The sequence below is a fragment of the Elephantulus edwardii genome, unplaced genomic scaffold (assembly GCF_000299155.1).
Source record: "Elephantulus edwardii isolate Elephantulus edwardi_28Jun2011 unplaced genomic scaffold, EleEdw1.0 scaffold00012, whole genome shotgun sequence".
Classification (NCBI taxonomy): Eukaryota; Metazoa; Chordata; class Mammalia; order Macroscelidea; family Macroscelididae; genus Elephantulus; species Elephantulus edwardii.
In genome coordinates, this window is record NW_006399762.1 from 8,523,685 (window position 1) to 8,541,730 (window position 18,046).

General features: G+C 37.9%; 1 protein-coding gene across 1 annotated transcript in view; it reads right to left on the reverse strand.

The window, feature by feature from the left end:
* Positions 1–18,046, reverse strand: part of MYOZ2 (myozenin 2) — a 64,640-nt gene that overhangs the window by 17,049 nt on the left and 29,545 nt on the right. The window contains exon 4 of the mRNA XM_006881061.1: positions 4,344–4,479. Coding sequence (XP_006881123.1) covers positions 4,344–4,479 — 136 coding nt within the window. The remainder of the gene's footprint in view (positions 1–4,343; positions 4,480–18,046) is intronic.

An 18,046-nucleotide genomic window follows, 5' to 3' on the forward strand; every position in this document is an offset into this window, starting at 1 on the left:
CTACACAGATGATACAACCCTACTTGCTGAAACTGAGGAGGACCTGACATATTTGCTGCATGAGGTTAAGGACTGCAGCCTTCAATAGGGACTGAAGCTCAACATCAAGAAAACAAAGATTCTTACCATCGGGCGAACTGACAGTATCATGATAGATGTTGGAGAGACTAAGAATGTTAACAGTTTCAGCTTGCTCAGTACCAAATCAACACTCTCGGGACCAGCAGCCAAGAAATCAAGAGACGAACTGGAAAATCTGATGTCAGAGACTTCTTCAGAGTACTGAAGAGCAGTGATGTCAGTCTAGAGACTAAGGTGCACTTGATCCAGGCCATGGTCTTTGCAATTATTTGCTTTGCATCAGAGAGCAGGACAATGATTAAGGATAACAGAAGAAGAATTTATTTCTTTTAGTTGTGGTGCTAGAGAACAATATTGAATATAACATCGATTGCTAAGAGAACAAACAAATCTGTACTGAAGAAGGTGGATCCAGGCTGCTTCTTAGAAGCAAGGATTTTGAAGTTCGGTCTGACATATTTTGAGCATGTTGCCAGGAGGCACCAATCCTTGGAAGAGGACATCATGCCTTGAAGAGTGGAGGGACAATGCAAGAGAGGAAGACCCTGGGTGAGATGGATTGACTCAGTAACTGAGGTAATGGGGATAGATGTGTCAGAGACGATGAAGTTGGATCGAGATAGAGCAGGGTTCAAAGCTGTTGTATGGTCACTATGAGTTCAAATTGACTCAACAGCACATTGTTGCTGTTGTTATGTGCTGCTGAATAAGAATTTGTGCCGTCAAACTTAAAGCAGGTGATTTGAATCCACCAGTGGCTCCCATAGAGAAAGATGAGCTATCTCCTATGTGATTTACAGCCTCTGAAAACCTGCTACAGGGTCAGCTATAACTTAGTTCTAATTCAGCACATAACAACCACAACAAATATATTTTTAGATGTAAAAGTGGATGTTGTCATTGTTATGTGCCATTGAGTAACTTGCAACTTACAGTGACTCTATGTACAACAGCCCTGCACACTTCTCTATCATATGCCAATTTTATTATCCCTGACATACCTAACCCATTACCCCAGTCACTGAGCCAATCCACCTCATCAAGGGTCTTCCTCTCTTGTGCTGTCCCTCCACCCTCCCAAGCATGATCTCCCTTTGCAAGGATTGGTTCCTCTTTGCAACATGTCCAAAGTATGTCAGATGAAGCTTCAGAATTCTTGCCTCCAAGGAACAGCCTGGTTTCACTCTCTCTAGGACTAACCTGTTGTTCTCCTAGCAGTCCATGGTACATTCTATATTCTTCTCCAGCACCACAGCTCAAAGGCGTCAATTATCCTATCTTCCTAGTCATTGTCCAGCATCTGTTGTATAGCGTGTAATTGCAAAAACTATGGCCTGGGTCAAGAGCACTCTAGTTTCTAGACTGACATCCTTGTTATTCAGTACTCTGGAGATGTCCTTGACAACAGACTTTTCCAGTGCAATTTATCTTTTGATTATCTGGCTGCTGGTATTAAAAGTGTTGATTGTAGAGCCAAGCAAACTGAGGCTGTCAACAATCTCAATCTCTTCATCCTCCATCATAATGCTGTCAATCAGCTCAGTGGTGAGGAACTTTGTTTTCTTGATGTTGAGCTTCAATCCATAGTGAAGGCTTCAGTCATGGACCTTCATCAGCAAATGCTTCAGGTCCTCCTCTGTTTCAGCAAGCAGGGTTGTGTCATCTGCATGATGCAGATTGTTGATGAATCTTCCTGCAATCCTGATGCCACATTCCTCCTCATGGAGGCCAACATCCTGATGACCTGTTCTGCACGTAGATTGAAAACGTATGGTGATAGGACCCATCCCTGGTGTACACCCTTCCTGATTTTGAACCATGCAGTGTTTCCTTGCTCTGTTGTGACAACTGCCTCCTGGTCCAAGTATAGGTTTTGCAAAAGCACACTGAAGTGTTCTGGGATTCCCATTCTTCTCAGAGTCAGCCAGTTTGTTGTGAACCACAAAGTCAAATGCCTTTGCATAGTCAATGAAACACAGAAAATCCTCTAGTGCTCTCTCCTTTCAGCCAAGATCCATCTAACATTAGCTATAATATAGGAGAATATACTTTGAGTATTTACTATGTGGCAAAAATCATTGTTAACTTATGAGCTCTGGTGCCATAGTATGTAATATATCTGGCTGCTTACTGAAAAGTTGTCAATTAGAAACCACTGTCTCTCAGTGGGTAAAATATGGGCAGTCTCCCCCATAAAGATTTACAGCCTCAGACACTCAACGGAGGGTTATAATGAGCCAGAATTGATTTAATGGTCATGTGTTTGCTGGTGGGGTTTTTGTTGTCGTTGTTGTGTTTGTTTGTTTGTTTTTGGTGTTTTGTTTTTTTTTTTGTGTGTGTGTGTGTATGCATGTATTGTTGTTGTTGTTAGGTGTCATTGAGTCGAGTACAACTCATAGCAATTCCATGAACAAAAGATCCCATTGCAGTAGTCACTGTGTTCATCTACCTGCTAGAGTGTCTTTCTTTCCTTCGCCGACCCTCCACCCTTCCCAACATCATGTCCCTTTCCAAGGAAAAGCCCCTCCTAGCAACATGCCCAAAGTATGTGAGGTGAAGCCTCATCATTCCTGCTTTCAAAGAGCATTCTGGCTACACCCTCTCCAAGATATATTTGCTTGTTCTTTTGGCTGTCCTAGGGATATTCAGTGTTCTCCTCCACAACAAAACTCAAAGGCATCAATTCTTCTCCTGTCTCCATATTCATTGTCCAGCCTTCAAATCCATAGCATGTGATTAGAAAGACCATGGCCTGAAACCTTAGTCTTCAAACTGACATCACTATTCCTCAATAATTTTGGGAGGTCCCTAATTGCAGACTTTCCCAATGCACTACATCTCCTTATTTCCTGACTCCTGGTACCAATGTTATTAATAGTGAATCCAAGCAAGATGAAGTTGTGGACAATTTCAATCTATTTTCCATCCATGATGTTGCCCATCATTCGAGTGGTAAGAATCTTTGCTTTCTCAATATTGAGATGCAATCCACACTGAAGGCTGCATTCCTTGATCTTCTGCAACAAGTGCTTCAAATTTTTCTTTCAGCAAACACGGTTGTGCCATCTGCATAACACATTAGTAATGCATCTCCCTCCAATCCTGATGCCACATTCTTCTTTATAAAGTCCAGCCTCCCCAATGATCTCTTCTGTATATTGATTGAAAAGGTATGGAGAAAAGATACATCATTGATACAGTCCTTTCTTGATTTTGAATCATTCAGTGTTTACTTGCTCTGCTTTGATGATGTTTCTTGGTCTAGGTCTAGGTTTTACACAAGTAATATTAGGTTTTCTGGGATGCCTATTCTTCTCCATGCTAGCCACAATTTGTTGTATCATAATAGTCAAATGCCTTTGTATAGTTGATAAAATACAAATAGACATACTTCTGGTACTCTCTGCTTTCAACCATAATCCATCCGACATCAGCAATGAGATCCCTAGTGCCACAACCTCTTCTAAATCTAGTTTGTATTACTGACAATTTTCTCTTTGGAGGCAAGGATTTTGAAATTCCATCTCACATAGCATGTCACCAAGAGGAATCAGTCCTTGGAGAAGACATCATACTTGGAAAGGTAGAGGGTAAGCACAGAAGAGGAAGATTTGGATAAAAGGGATTGGCACAGTGACTGTGGCAAATGGGTCAGGTGGGTTAGAGATGGTGACATTTGTTCAGAAGAGGGCAAGCTTCAGAGACATTGTTCAAAGGGTTTCTACGGGTGGTTGACTTGAAGGCACATAACAACAGAGCATCTTAAATTGTCAGGTAAAGAGACACTAACTGAAGCAATTTCCACATTTCGTTCACAGGAAGTATCTTGAATAGAATATCTGAAGACCAGCATTTGATTCTTAATCAATATGATCTCATAGACATTAATAACCTCAGCTTCTTTGTTTGTAAAATAAGGATTTTAATAACTATGTCACAAAGTTTCTGTAAATGTAAAGAAGATAATTCTTGTCCAAACAAGTATAAAGCTCTAGTAAGTATAATTCAATATAATTGCAAATGACTCAATTTTAAACATAAGAGCTGATTACCAACAAATACCAAGGATCAGAGAGAACATAAGACTAGTATAAATATTATACATGTCCTCAATAAGTCTTAATATTTACATTCATCTTGAAATTATTGAAAAGTAATTTTTTATTGAAAAACTGAATCATCTAAATAGAAATTAATAAAGACTTCAAATGACTTGAGCCATATCTTTAGGTATACAGAAATGGTATTGTTTTTGTAGTTACCTGGTGCTATGTTCTCTGGATTCGGGGGGCTTCGTGGATCTGGGGTGTTGGGAGGAGTCGTTGGGGCTTGCTGTGGGCCTGAGCCACCTTCTAAATTGCTTCCATCCAGTTTCCCATTCTGCATTGCAATACTGTGCTGTATTTGAACAAAAGTAAACTCTACTGAAAACTCAAAAGTGTTATATACACTAGGAGAATATATACAGATAGGACCCCAGTTTATACCGTTATTTTTTGTAGGGGCTCAACACTTTGCTTGGTGTCTAAGTCATCTAGTGCTGCTACAGCAAAAATATCGCATGTGGACAACTTTAACAAACAGAAATTTATTTATTCTTTCTTGCACAGCTTAAGAGATTAGAAATCCTAAATCAGGGTTTCAGATCTAGATGAAGGGTTTTTTTCACTTTGTGCTGACTCTAGAGGAGATCTAGCAAGGAAGGAACCACTTTTCAAAGTTAATGAGCTGGGCATTCTTTAGAGGTCAACGTGGGTCTTGGCATCATTTCCCCCCTTAGTTTAACACAAGATCCCTATGAAATAAAACTATTAATTCATTTTTTTTCTATGACTATGACTACTAAAACCCTATGGACAATAGATCAGAACCTTGAACTAGCCAACATATTTTTTGAGTAATGCAAATCCAAATATTTTGCTTAGTCATTCTTGCAGGGTCAATTTATTTTACACTTGAATTTCGTTATTGTTGTTGCTGTGTGCTGTCAAGTCAGAATCGACCCATAGCTGATCTTCCTGCAGATTTTCAAAAGGCAATAAGTAGCTCAGGAGGTGAGTGACCATCTTTCTTCCACAGAGCAGCTGTTAGACTTGAATCATGTGCCTTTGGGATTGCAGCACAGTTTAATATGTCTAAAGTTTTAAAAATTTAATCTGAAATTTGAATCATGTTATGCACATAAGATTTATCTGAAGTTTTGTGGACTTTTAGAAGGAAACCATTGTGATTGCTAGGACATGAAATACTTAGAAAAGGCATGATGTGCTAAACGTGGTAATGGTTACCCATGGCGGACAGTGTTTGCTGGAGCATCCCGACTAAAACAAGCCTGGAAGCAGGAGCAGCATCCACTTCCGAAATGGCTTGCCTCTGGAAACTCTATGTACGAACGGTGCTCAGGCCTTTCGTTCATAGGGTCACTATGAGTCATCTACGACTCAACGGCACCTAACAACAACAACAACAACAACAACAACAACAACAACATGTCTTACTAGTATAATCTAGGGTTTGCTTGATAGTAGCTATATATTGTTAGGTGCTAATGAGTTATCTCTGATTCATAGTTACCTTATCTACAACAAAACAAAGCTTAAAAAAATCCCCTGTATTGTTCTTAGGTGCTGTTGAGTCAGGTATGACTCATAGTGATCCTATGAACAATAAATCTGAACCCTGTCCTATCCTATGCCATTCTTATCATCTCTGATGCATTTGATTCCATTGCTACAGTCAGGGTGTCATTTCATTTCCTTGATGGTCATCCACCTTTCCAAGTACAATGTCCTTTTCCAAGGAGTAATCTCTCTTAACAACATGCTCAGAGTATGTGGGATGAAGCTTCACCATCCTTGCCTCTAAGGAGGACTCTGGGTGCACTTTCTCCAAGACATATCTGTTTGTTCTTTTGGCAGTTCATGGTACACTCAGCACTCTTCTCCAAAACCATAGCTCAAAGGTCTCAATCTTCTTCTGTCATCCTTATTCATGGTTCAGTTCTCAGATGCATAGCAGGGAATTGAAAAGACCGTCGCTTGAATCAGGTGCACTTTAGTCTTTAAGCTGACATCATTGCTTTTCAGTAGTTTGGAAATGTTCCTGACAGGAGACTTTCTCAGTGCCTTTTGATATGATATGTCTTTTGACTTCTTGACTGTTGTTATTGATAGTTTTGATTGTGGATCTAAGCAAGATGAAATCAATTTACGACATTAAATTTACATTTCAAAAATAAAAAGAGACATTGTAATAGGTTATGGCCTCAAAAATATGGCTAGGTCTTTCTCCTTTAAGGAAACTTATCTTTACTTATATAAGTAAATTTGTATGTTTTAGATAAACAGGACAAGTCATTGCAAGAAGTACATAAATTATCTTTTGCCATTTAGAAGAACAAAAAATAATGAAGAACATAGCAAATAGAGACAAATTTTACTTTTTCTTGTGTGACATATGCATAAAATAGTTGTTATATGCCATCAAGTTGCCTGTGACTCATAGCAAGCCTACATAAAATAGCTATGCACTCTGCTCTATCCTAAGCCAATCTCACTGTCTCTGACACACCTATCTCCATTATCATGGTTATTGTGTTAATCCATCTCATCCAAGGTTTTCCTCTTCTGTGCTCTCTGCCTTTCCAAGCATGATGTCCTTCTCCAAGGACTGGTTCCTCCTGGCAACATGCCCAAAGTAGGTGAGACAGAGCTTCAAAATCCTTGCCTCCAAGGAGCATCCCATTTTAATCCTCCCCAGGATAAACATGTTTATTCTCTTAGCAGTCCTTGGCATGTTCAATACTCTTCTCCAGCACTACAACTCAAAGGCATCAATTCTTCTGTCCTCTTTGAGCATTGTCCAGCTCTCTGACACATAGCAACTAATTTTGAAGACCATGTCTGGCTTAGGTGTACCTTAGTTTCCAGACTGATATTGTTGCTCTTCAGTACTTTTCAGAGGTCCCTGGCAGCAGCTTTCCCCAGAGAAAGTAATCTTTTTATTTTTTAACTGCTGGTGCCAAGAGTTTTTATTATAAAGTTGAGCAAGCAGAAATTATCAACAACCTCAATCTCTTCTCCATCTATCATGGTGCTGTCAATTGGCTCAGTAATGAGATCTTTGTCTTGATGCTGAGCTTCATTCCATACTGAAGACTGCAGACTTTGACCTTCTGCGACAAATGCTTCAGATCCTCCTTAGTTTCTGCCAGCAGGGTTGTGTTATCCGCATGACCTAGGTTATTGATGAGTTTTCCTCCAATCCTGATGCCACATTTCTCCTCAGAAAGTCCAACCTCGAGGTGGAGGTTGGGAGAAGAAAACGTGCCATAATGAATAATTAAAAGAGAGAGAAAATAAGTCCAGCTTCATGAATGATCTATTTCACATAGAGAGTTAAAAGGTATGGAGACAGGATGTGTCCTTGACATACTTCTTTTCTGATTTTGAACCTTGCAGTGTTTCCTTGCTCTGTTCTATCTGGTCCAACTATAGGCTTTGCCTGGGTACAATCAAGTGTTCTGAGATTCCCATTATTCTCAAAGTTAGCCACAATTTGTTATGATCTACACAGTCAAATGCTTTTGCATAGTCAATGAAACACAGACAGACATTCCTCTGGTACTCTCCTTTCATCCAAGAGCCACCTGATGTTGGCGATAATGTCTCCGATGTCACAGTCTCTTCTAAACTTGGCTTTTTTTTTCATTTCTATATGTCTTTTTCCCCTTCTTTTTAAAACTTTTTTTCAAAAAATTTATTTTAATGGAAGTTTACAGAAACTTTGGATTTCCATTCAGTCATAATTGCACACTTTCCTGCCTGCCCATCCCTACCTCCCAGTTCACTTTTCTCTTTGAGAAGTAAAAAAAAGTTCTTTCATTGTTAGACAATTCTCACCCCCAGTCCACTCCACTGTGCAGCTTTCATGTTGGACTCTTGTCATTACAGTAATACCTAATCATATATTCTTCCAAAACAGTTCTATCCCTCATCTGTTTTAATGCAGTATACATTATTTAGCCCCTTTTAGTTTCCCCCCAACTCCAATGTTAGTCCCGCTGTACAACAGTGGCACTATGCAGTATTTGTCCTTTTATGACTGAGATATTTCACTCAGCATAATGCCCTCCAGTCACCCATTTTGTATATCTCATGAGTTCCTTGTTTTTCAATGCAGAATAGTATTCCATTGTGTGAATATACCACAGCTTCTCTAGCCATTTATTTATTGATGGACACTTGAGTTGTTTACAACTCTTTACTATTGTGAACAACATAGCAATAAACATGGGTGAGCATATATCGGCTTGGGTTGCAGTTCTATATGTCTTGGAACTTGGTATATTCAACACTTCTCCAGCGCCACAGTTCAAAGGCATCAATTCTCTATCATCCCTCTTCACTGTCCAACTCTCCAATTCATAGCAGGTAATTGCGAAGACTATAGCCTGGATCAGGTACACCTTAGTCTCCAGCGTGACATTGTTGCTCTTCAGTACTCTTAAGAGGTCCTTCACAGCTGACTTTCCCAATGCAATTGGTCTCTCGATTTCCTGGCTGCCGTTACCAAGAGTGTTGACTGTGGAACCAAGTAAACGAAAACTATTAACTATCTCAATCTCTTCACCATCCATACTGATGCTGCCAATTGACCCAGTATGTTTTATAAAATCAATCACCTCTAAACAAGGCCCTTTATTACCCTGTCTTTCCAGATCCACATAGGGTCTTCCAATTTCTTTTAATTCTCCTCCTTCCGCCCACCAATTGTGTGGCCCTATGATTTCTCCCCTGCCCACTCTCACCCCTCTGTTGCCATCCCTTCCCTCCTTGGATCCCCATATATGTTTTATCATTTATCCTTCTGTTTTTACAATAATATTCCTATGAGTCAGTTCACTCAGCATAATGGACTTCTAAGACTGGTCTCAAATTTTCTCTGGTTTTGGGCTTTATGCATAGGCCTCTGATCCATTTTGAGTTGATTTTTGTGTATGGTGAGAGGGGTGGATCTTGCTTCAGATTTTTGCAGCTAACAGTCCAGTTTTGCCAGCATCATTTGTTGAAGAGGTTGTCATTTCCCCATTTGATAGATTTTATTTCCTTGAGGAATGTCAGTTGACCATAGAAAGATTCTGCTCTATTCATCTATGTGCCTGTCTTTATACCAGTACCATGCAGTTTTAGTTATTACAGCTGTACAGTAGGTTGTGAGATCAGGGAGTGGCTTGCCTCTCACATCATTCTTGTTTTTTAGAATTGGTTTTATTTCCCGACAAATTTTAGAATTGCCTTTTCAATCTCATTGAAAAATAAATTTGTTATCCATATTGGGATTATGTTAAACAAGTAGATTGCTAAACAAGTAGGATTGTGATTTTTGCTATATTTAGTCTTCTTATCCGTGAACAGGGAACATCTTCCCCTTGGTTTTATTTTATTGTTTCTTGCAGGAGTGTTTTGTTGCTTTCTTTGTAAAGGTCTTTTGTGTCTCTAGTTAGGTTTATTCCTAAGTATCTCGATATGTGATTGGCTACCGTTAGTGGTATTGCTTTCTTATTTCCCTTCTCTCTTTTTTCTCTCGCTGTATTCCCCTAACAAACATTCCCAATACATAGTATTCCAATTATATAGTATTTTTAAGAGTGTGGCATAATATTCCATTGTGTGAATGTACCATAGTTTCTTAATCCATTCATTTGCTGATGGACAATTGGGCTGTTTCCATGTTCTTACTGTTATAAATAACTCTACTGTGAACACTGGAATACAAATCTTCATTTGTATCTCAGTTCTATTTTCATTGGAGTATATTCCTAGCAATGGAATAGCTGGGTCATAACGAATTTCTATGTTCAGCTTTTGGGGGAAATATGAAACTACCTGCCACAGTGGTACCATTGTACAATCCCACCAACAGTGTATGAGAGTTCTTTTCTCTCTACATACGCTCCAACATTTATCGCTTGCTGTCCTGCTTTGCCACTGCTACTGGGGTGAAATGGTATCACTCTGCAATTTTGATTTGCATGTCTCTTTTTTCCAGTGATTGGCCATCTGAATGTCTTCCTCTGTAAAAAGTCTTTCTATGCCTTCTGAAATTGAATTATAAGTCTTTCTTCTGGAGGACTTGCAGTATTTTGTAAACATCAATTATGAATCTGGGATACCATTGCCAAGTGTTTTGTTTTGTTTTTTCCCAATCAGTAAACTTTCTTTTCATTCTATTGATAAATGTTTTTGGAGCACACTGGGACATAATCTTTAGAAGGTCTCATCTATTGATGTTATCCTCTCCTGGCTTTGTATTTCTGGCTTTATTTGCCAGCTGATTTAGATCATGGTCTAGTCCTTCTAAGTTTGGTCCCATCTTGTTTCTTATTATCTTTATGGTTTTCAGTTTTACTCCTAGGTCTCTGATCCAGGTTGAGTTAATTTTTTTTGTGTATAGTGTGAGATTTTGATTCTGCTTCAGCTTTCTTTAGGTAGAAACTTCATTTTCCACCATGTTTTATTGAAGAGGTTGTGCTTTTCCAATTTGGTAAGTTTTGTTTCTTTGTGAAATACTTGTTGAACACTTGTCAACAATAGGTAGATGGGTTAATTTCTGGGTTCTCAATTCTGTGCCATTGATCTGAATCTGACTCCCATAACTTTATGGCAAGGAGTGTCTAGTAGGCTTGAGCCACAGACCTTTAGTTTACAGCTTAGACCTAGTGGTAAGAAGACTCCATTATTGTTGTTATGTTCTTTGGGAAATGACTCAGAGCTGATGTCCAGAGGGTTTCTAGAGGTAATAAATTGCATGGGAGGAGATGACCCATCTTTCACCTGTGGAACAGCTGGGGATTCAAACTGCATGCGGTAGGGTTGGTAGCACAATTCTTTAACACCAAACCACCAGAAGTCCCTATCTTTCCCTCATTATTGCTGTTAAATCTATTTTGATTTAAAAATCACCACTTCACTAAACTTCTTCCCTAAATAAAATTTTCTGTTACTTCTTGGAACTCTCTTATCTTTTGCCTGAGTTTGTTATTTTAATTATCTTTTGTACTCTGTGTTATTTAGAAGTTTGTTGGGTGATTTTCTGACTTTATTATCTCTCATGAAGTCCAAAATGATGCCTTACATGGCACAAATGCTCAGTTGATATTTGCTGAATTTTAGTGAATAAATTCCCAAAACCAGCTATTTTCTTTTTCACTTTAATCTTCCTTACAGTTTACCTTTCTTTTTCACTTTTTTTATATGAATCTACTTTGGTACTTTTCTCATATGTTAATTGTTCATATTTTTATCAAAACCTTCTATTTGTTTTCTACCAATCATTTTTCTTTAAGCCAATGCTACTGATGATGTAATCACTTTAGTGTTTAGAATTGACTTGAGAACAGTGGGTTTAGTTTGGAAGATAATATTGCACTCAAAGACTATTCCCAAGAATCACTTAGTGAAGATATATTTCAACGCTTTACATTTGAATTTAGCTACTTCTTGAGAGTTTAGTATAAGAATTGGCTAGGTTTGTGTCCTTTGTTTTACTTCTTAATCTACATCTTCCCTAAAATAACAGTACATTTTCCAACAACTTCAGTTATGAATAAAAAAGTACTTGAGAGGGATATAAGAAGATAAAATGTATTATGTGTAGATATTTATTTTCTTACATTCCTAGAATGTGTCCATGTCATCAATTTCCTTATATTAATTAATTGTTCTATTTCTATTAATTTGACAGAAGAAAAATGGATGCCTTTGAGTTGTGGTGCTGGAGAAGAGGATTGAATATACCATGGACTTCCAAGAGAACTAACAGATCTGACCTGGTGAGGGTGAAACCAAGTTGTTCCTTGGACACAAGGATTGTGAGACTCCTCCGTCTCTCATACTTTAGGCAGGATATCATACTTGGAAGGGTGGATGGAGAATGCAAGATAGCAAGACCCTGCACGAGATGGATTGTCACAATAACTGAAGTAATGAGGGTAGGTGTGTCAGAAACAGTGAGATTGGCTCAGGAAAGAGCAGGGTTCAGAGCTATTGTACTCTGGTTGCTATGAGTATATATGGGGTCACTATGAGTCGTCGTTGACTCGATGGCACATAACAGCAACAACAATGATGATGAGCAGGAAAATCAGCTCTTTCTGGTTAGTCATTAAAATCCAGAACACACCCAGAGTCTCTGTTGTCACTGTTAGGTATGCAAACAAAGCCTTCTAATGGCTAGGTAGGGACTTAGTCTACTTATGATATAGCCTTAAATTACAGAGTTCCCTCACACATGATGCCTTTCAGGAAAGTCTGGAAAGACAAATGAAAACGTGTTTCTTTTTCTTTCAGTTATGGTAGCCCTAAATAAACTAACAGAACTATCTTACAGCTTCAAACACATGTGCAATATATATTACATAATTTTTGCTGAAATATCAAAACAAAGAAAAGATTTTGAGGTCTCTCTTAGAATTTGTGCCTAATATACAATGGAATTTACTTTTTAAGCAAAATATTCAAAATATCATTAAGTTCCTTTAGTGTTATTTCAAAATTCTTTTTTGTAGCATACTTTACTTTTATCTAATTTTAAGAGGATCATTGTTATGTGCTGTCAAATCAGAACCTACTCATAGCTGACCTCCAGTGGGTCTTCAGAGGCAATAAGTAGCATGAGAGGCGATTGCCCATCCTTTTCCTGAGGAGCAGTTGATGGATTCAAATAGTGTATCTTCTAACCACTAGGCCAACAAAGATTTAGGTATTTTAAAAAGTCTACAGTCAATAAATCCATATGCAACCAGTTCATTAACTAGATCTTAACCGATTTGTATATCAAGAGTATCAAATAATGCTGCTTAATTTCTGCTTAAGAAAAATACATCTCTTTTTGTTTTTGTTTGTGCTAGAAGGTTTGCACGGCTTCATCTTACCCTTGGCTCTGGTGGCTTAGTGTTAAAGAGTTGAGCTGGCAACACAAAAGGCACTGGGTTCAAATCCACCAGCTGTTCTGAAGGAGAAAGATGGACAATTTCATCTTATGTGATTAACTGCCTCTGAAAGCCCACTGGAGGGTCAGCTAAGAGTTGATTCCAAGTTGACAGTCCATGAAACAACAACAATTTAGCTGTAGAATAAGCACACACTGGTTATATATGCTAGCCAATACTGAACTTAGTTTTTCTATTTTAAAAATAATACTGAATATTTGAATAATTGGCATGGTTACTAGGGAGTTTGTTTGTATTTACAATGTCCTATAAGAAAGACATAAAGATAAGAAAAAGAATTATTCTGGTCATGGAACTCAAGGGAACTGACACAAGGAGCAGCTTATTCTGGAAGAGATAGTCAATAAATTGGATTAGTGCAGTATATATCCCATAAAGAAGACTCAGGACCCAGATTGTAAGTACATAATTTCTTTTTATCTCCCTATATTATTTTTTTTTCTCTCTAGCACTAGACTAAAGCTGCTTTCATTTGTCATTGAGCTCCCAGTATAGTTCCTGGAACACAGGAGGTGCTCATTAGATATTTACCAAAAGAACCTCAAGGATGACTAGCAATAGAATGAACTCCATATAATTTTTAAAATACCTTTCATAGTAAGAGTGCCAAAAATTGCAATCAGAGTGTCTTGACCAGGTGAATCATGCAATGTGGCTCACTATCTTTCTCTATGATTCAGGTTTAGAATTAGTTTAGAAAACTCTTAAGCCATTTTTTAAGCCTCTCTGGGAGAATACCTTTCATTTATAAATGTAAAAAGATCTAAGAATACAAATAAACTAATTCCAAATCACATAGTGAGTTGGAAAGCCAAGTCTGACTGCTGGTATCCTTGTCTTCAGGTCAGGGTTTCCTCCAATTGTACCATGACAGAGGTTGGTGCCAAGAACTCTAGAATTCTGAGAGATAGATTTCAGTCTTCTTTACTATGGTGTTGCTTAAATAAAAATCTACATACTTCTTCGAATACTATTGCCAAATTTCTAAAGATACAAGAGTAAATTTTATCAGATTTCAGGATTATGTGTAAAACCATAAGCACATGTAATTTACTCATTACATATTAATGAATAAATAAGACATTATTATTGTGTATTTCTCTTATTTATGTCGCCAAGGATGTCTTAAGATTGGTAAAATGCAAAGATATCACTTTAAAGACTAAGCCATGGTATTTTTCAATTGCTTCATATACATGTGAAAGCTGGGCAATGATACCAGAAGGCCAAAGTAGACTTAATGCTTTTCAATTGTGAAGAATGCTGAACAATAATAATACGGCCTGATCAAGAGCAAACAAATCTGTCTTGGAAGAAGTGAAGCCAGAATATTCCTTAGAGGAGAGAAAGACGAGGCTTTATCTCACATACTTTGGCCATATCATCAGGAGAGTTCACTTCCTGGAGAAAGACATCAAGTAGACATCATTCTTGGAAAGTAGAGGGTCAGTAGAGGAAGAGAGGAAGATCCTTAATGAGATAGATCGACACAGTGACTGCCACAGTGGGCTTAAGCACAGCGGAGAATGTGAAAATGGCCCAGGGTCATCAGGGTTTTGTTCAACTGTACATCGGGTTGCTATGAGTCAGAGTGGATTCCATAGAACCAATAATAGCCACAATATTTATTTATTTATTTATGAAGGAGACCCTGGATTGTACAGATGGTTAAACATTCAAATACTAGCAAAATAGCCAGTGGTTTTTATCTACCCAGTGCAGCATAAGAAGACAGGCCTTCGGATCTCCTTTAGACTAGTCATAGACTTGAAAATTATGCACCAGTTCTACTCTATGCATATGGAGTTTCAATGTTGTTGTTGTTGTTATTGTTATGTGCCAAGGGGGTTGAATACTATTTATAGTGACCCTGTGAACAACAGATCTGAACCCTGTTCTATCCTGTGTCATCCTCACCATCTCTGACATACTTGAGCCTATGGCTGTAGTCACTGTGTCAATCCATCTCATCGAGGGTTGTCCTCAATTTTGCCAACCCACCATCTTTCCAAGCGTCATGTCCCTCTCTAAGGAAAAGCTTCCTTAGCAATATTCGCAAAGTATGTGAGACAAAGCTTCATCCTTGCCTCCGAGGAGCATTCTGGCTGCCCTTCCTCTGAGAAAGCTGCTTGTTCTTTTGACAATCCATGGGCTATTTAGTACTCTTTTCAATACCATGACTCAAAGACATAGATTCTTCTTCTGCCATTCTTATTCATCCTTGTGCAGCTCTCAGGCACATAGCAAGTGAGAGAAAAGATCATGGCACCACTGGTTGTCAAGATTCAGAACTAATTCAATAGCAACTAACAACAACAACCAAAATTGCTTATTTCAATCTATCTCTCTTGGACCATTTTCTTAGTTCCATTTTATCCAGTTAATCAATGCTTAAGTTGTTTTTGTTATCGTTAGATGCTGTTGAGTAGAGTATGACTCATAGTGACCCTTTGAACAGTAGATCTGAACCCTGTCCTATCCTGTGCTGTTTTTACACTTCCTTGACACACTGGAACTCATTGTGGCAGTCGTTGTGTTAGTCCACCTGGTCCAGGGTCTTCCTCTCTTTTGCTGACCCTACACTCTTCCAAATATCATGACCTTCTCCAAGGAATAGCCTCTCCTAGCCACATGCCCCAAGGATGTGAAGCGAAACCTCATCATCCTTGCCTCCAAAGAGCACTCTGGCTGCATCCTCTCCAAGACATGTCTGTTCATTCAATTGGCTGTCGATGGGATGTTTAGTGCTCTTCTCCAACGCTATAGTTCAAAAATGTCAATTCTTTGTCATTCTTATTCATTGTCCACCTCTCACATAGCAAGTAATGGGAAAGACTGTGGCCTGAATCAGACACACTTTAGTCCTCAAACTGATATCACTACTCTTCCTCAACAATTTGGAGAGGTCCCTAACTGCAGATTTTCCCATCGCAATGTATCTCCTTATTTCCTGTCTGCTGGTATCATGGATGTTAATTGTGGATCCAAGCAAGATGAAGCTACTGAGAGTTCCAATCTCTTATCCATTAGACTGCTGATCTAAAGGTTGACAGTTTAAGGTCAACAACTACTCAGCGGGAGAAAAATCTGACAGTCTGCTTCCATAAAGACTACAGCTTTGAAAACATGAAATTCTGTAGTGTTTTCACTATTTAGATGTCTAAGTAAGCTAAGAGTTCTGTGCTATCCTATAGGTTCATCATGGGTTAAGATATTGAAAATTTGTGAAGACATACTTGTAGTAGAGGTGTGGTGTTTTTTCTTTATTTTTTATTATACTAGTTTATTTACAAAATTTGAATACATTGTTTTCCAAACCAGATTTTATAGTAGAGTTTTTTACATAAATATTTCTTTTTATTGCAAATAACATAACTGGGGAGTGATTCAAGCACATGAAGCAACAACAAAATTTGAACAATGGGTATTTAAGATCATTAACTGAATAATCGTTCATTAATGGAAATAATCAATGGTAATGGGAATGATTATTACCTTAATGATCATCCATTAACGAGTTTAGGATATGCTTTCACAATATTTAGAGGTTCTGACAACTGTTGGAGGGTCAGCTACAAGTCAGTTCTAACTCAATGGAAATGAGTGAGTGATGACTTGTATTTTGTTTTAAAAAGTTTTGCTGTGTTTTAAGTGAAAGTCTGCATGGCAAACTAGATTATCATTTAATAATTTAGAATACTCTTTATGAATGCATATCTTATATTTTCATAAGTCTCATTGTACCTTCGTCTGGAACTGTAATTATTCTTTCTAGAGAATGTAAAATACAAATCAAAGCTGTGAAACTGTCATAGCCATTTGTTTCCTATGTGTAAATTAGTAGATAAATTTTTAAATAATTTACTTGAGCTAGCTTCTTTATTTCTTCCCTCTTGTCCTGAAAGAATTAAATTACACACAGACATAATCAGGGAAAGGATTATTTTAAGCTTTTACTGTATTAACAACAGATTTTTTTTTGTTTCTGCTAAGAGGATTCTGGGTATAATTACAGGGCAACCTAGAATTACATTTATTTGTGATTTCAAATGTAAAACAATCACTTACAAGTGTTAATACTGTAGTTGCCTAATATTTGATATCTAAGCATATTAATAATTATAACTAGATTTAATCCATGGATTTTGAAGGTTTCTCATTAATATGGAGAATATGAAATTCACATAACCTTTTCAAAACAAGATATCTAGATAACAGGTATGTGAAAAGGACACCATCCACGACCACACATAATTTTGGCAGGTGGCATTTTTAACCCATTTTACCATACACTGTAAGTATATATCTCTGTGAACAGAAGAGCCAACAAGGGCAAAGTTATGCAAACTTCTCAATAATAGCTCACAGTCATGAGGGAATGAGTTACTGCTTCTGGGCCCTCAGGAAAAAAGGAAAAAACTGTTCTCTCAGTCAGTATTCAATGTTAGCCAGAAACATAACAGTAATGAGGGAAATTGAAAGTTGAGGAAGGAATACAATTTGAGTATTGGTGTGGATATCAGTGTACAATATATTTTTTATACTATTGTAGAGGATCTCATAAAAAGCAGTGCTATTTTTCTTTAATGAAGTTCACTGTCTATTCAGAACAGCTTATCGACAATGGCAGTTGGTAAGTTTTCAAACTGAAATGGCTAAGCAAACTAACAGACTTTTTTTTTTTTACTAACAGACTTTTAATAACCATAGGAAAACCCTTCGGTAAATCAATCTTGTATTTGTTATCATTTCTTTAGGTTTAGGACCACCTTGCCATTTCTTTTTTGTTCTTTATGACTTGTCTGAAGACTTTTGGAGTCCACAGGGAATTGCACTGCTAACTCAAAGCTGGCGCCTCTCAACTCCACCAGCTGCTCTACAGGAGAATAGAAGGTGACCTCCTCCCATGCGATTTACAGCCTCTGAAAACTTGTTGGAGGGTCAGCTATCAGT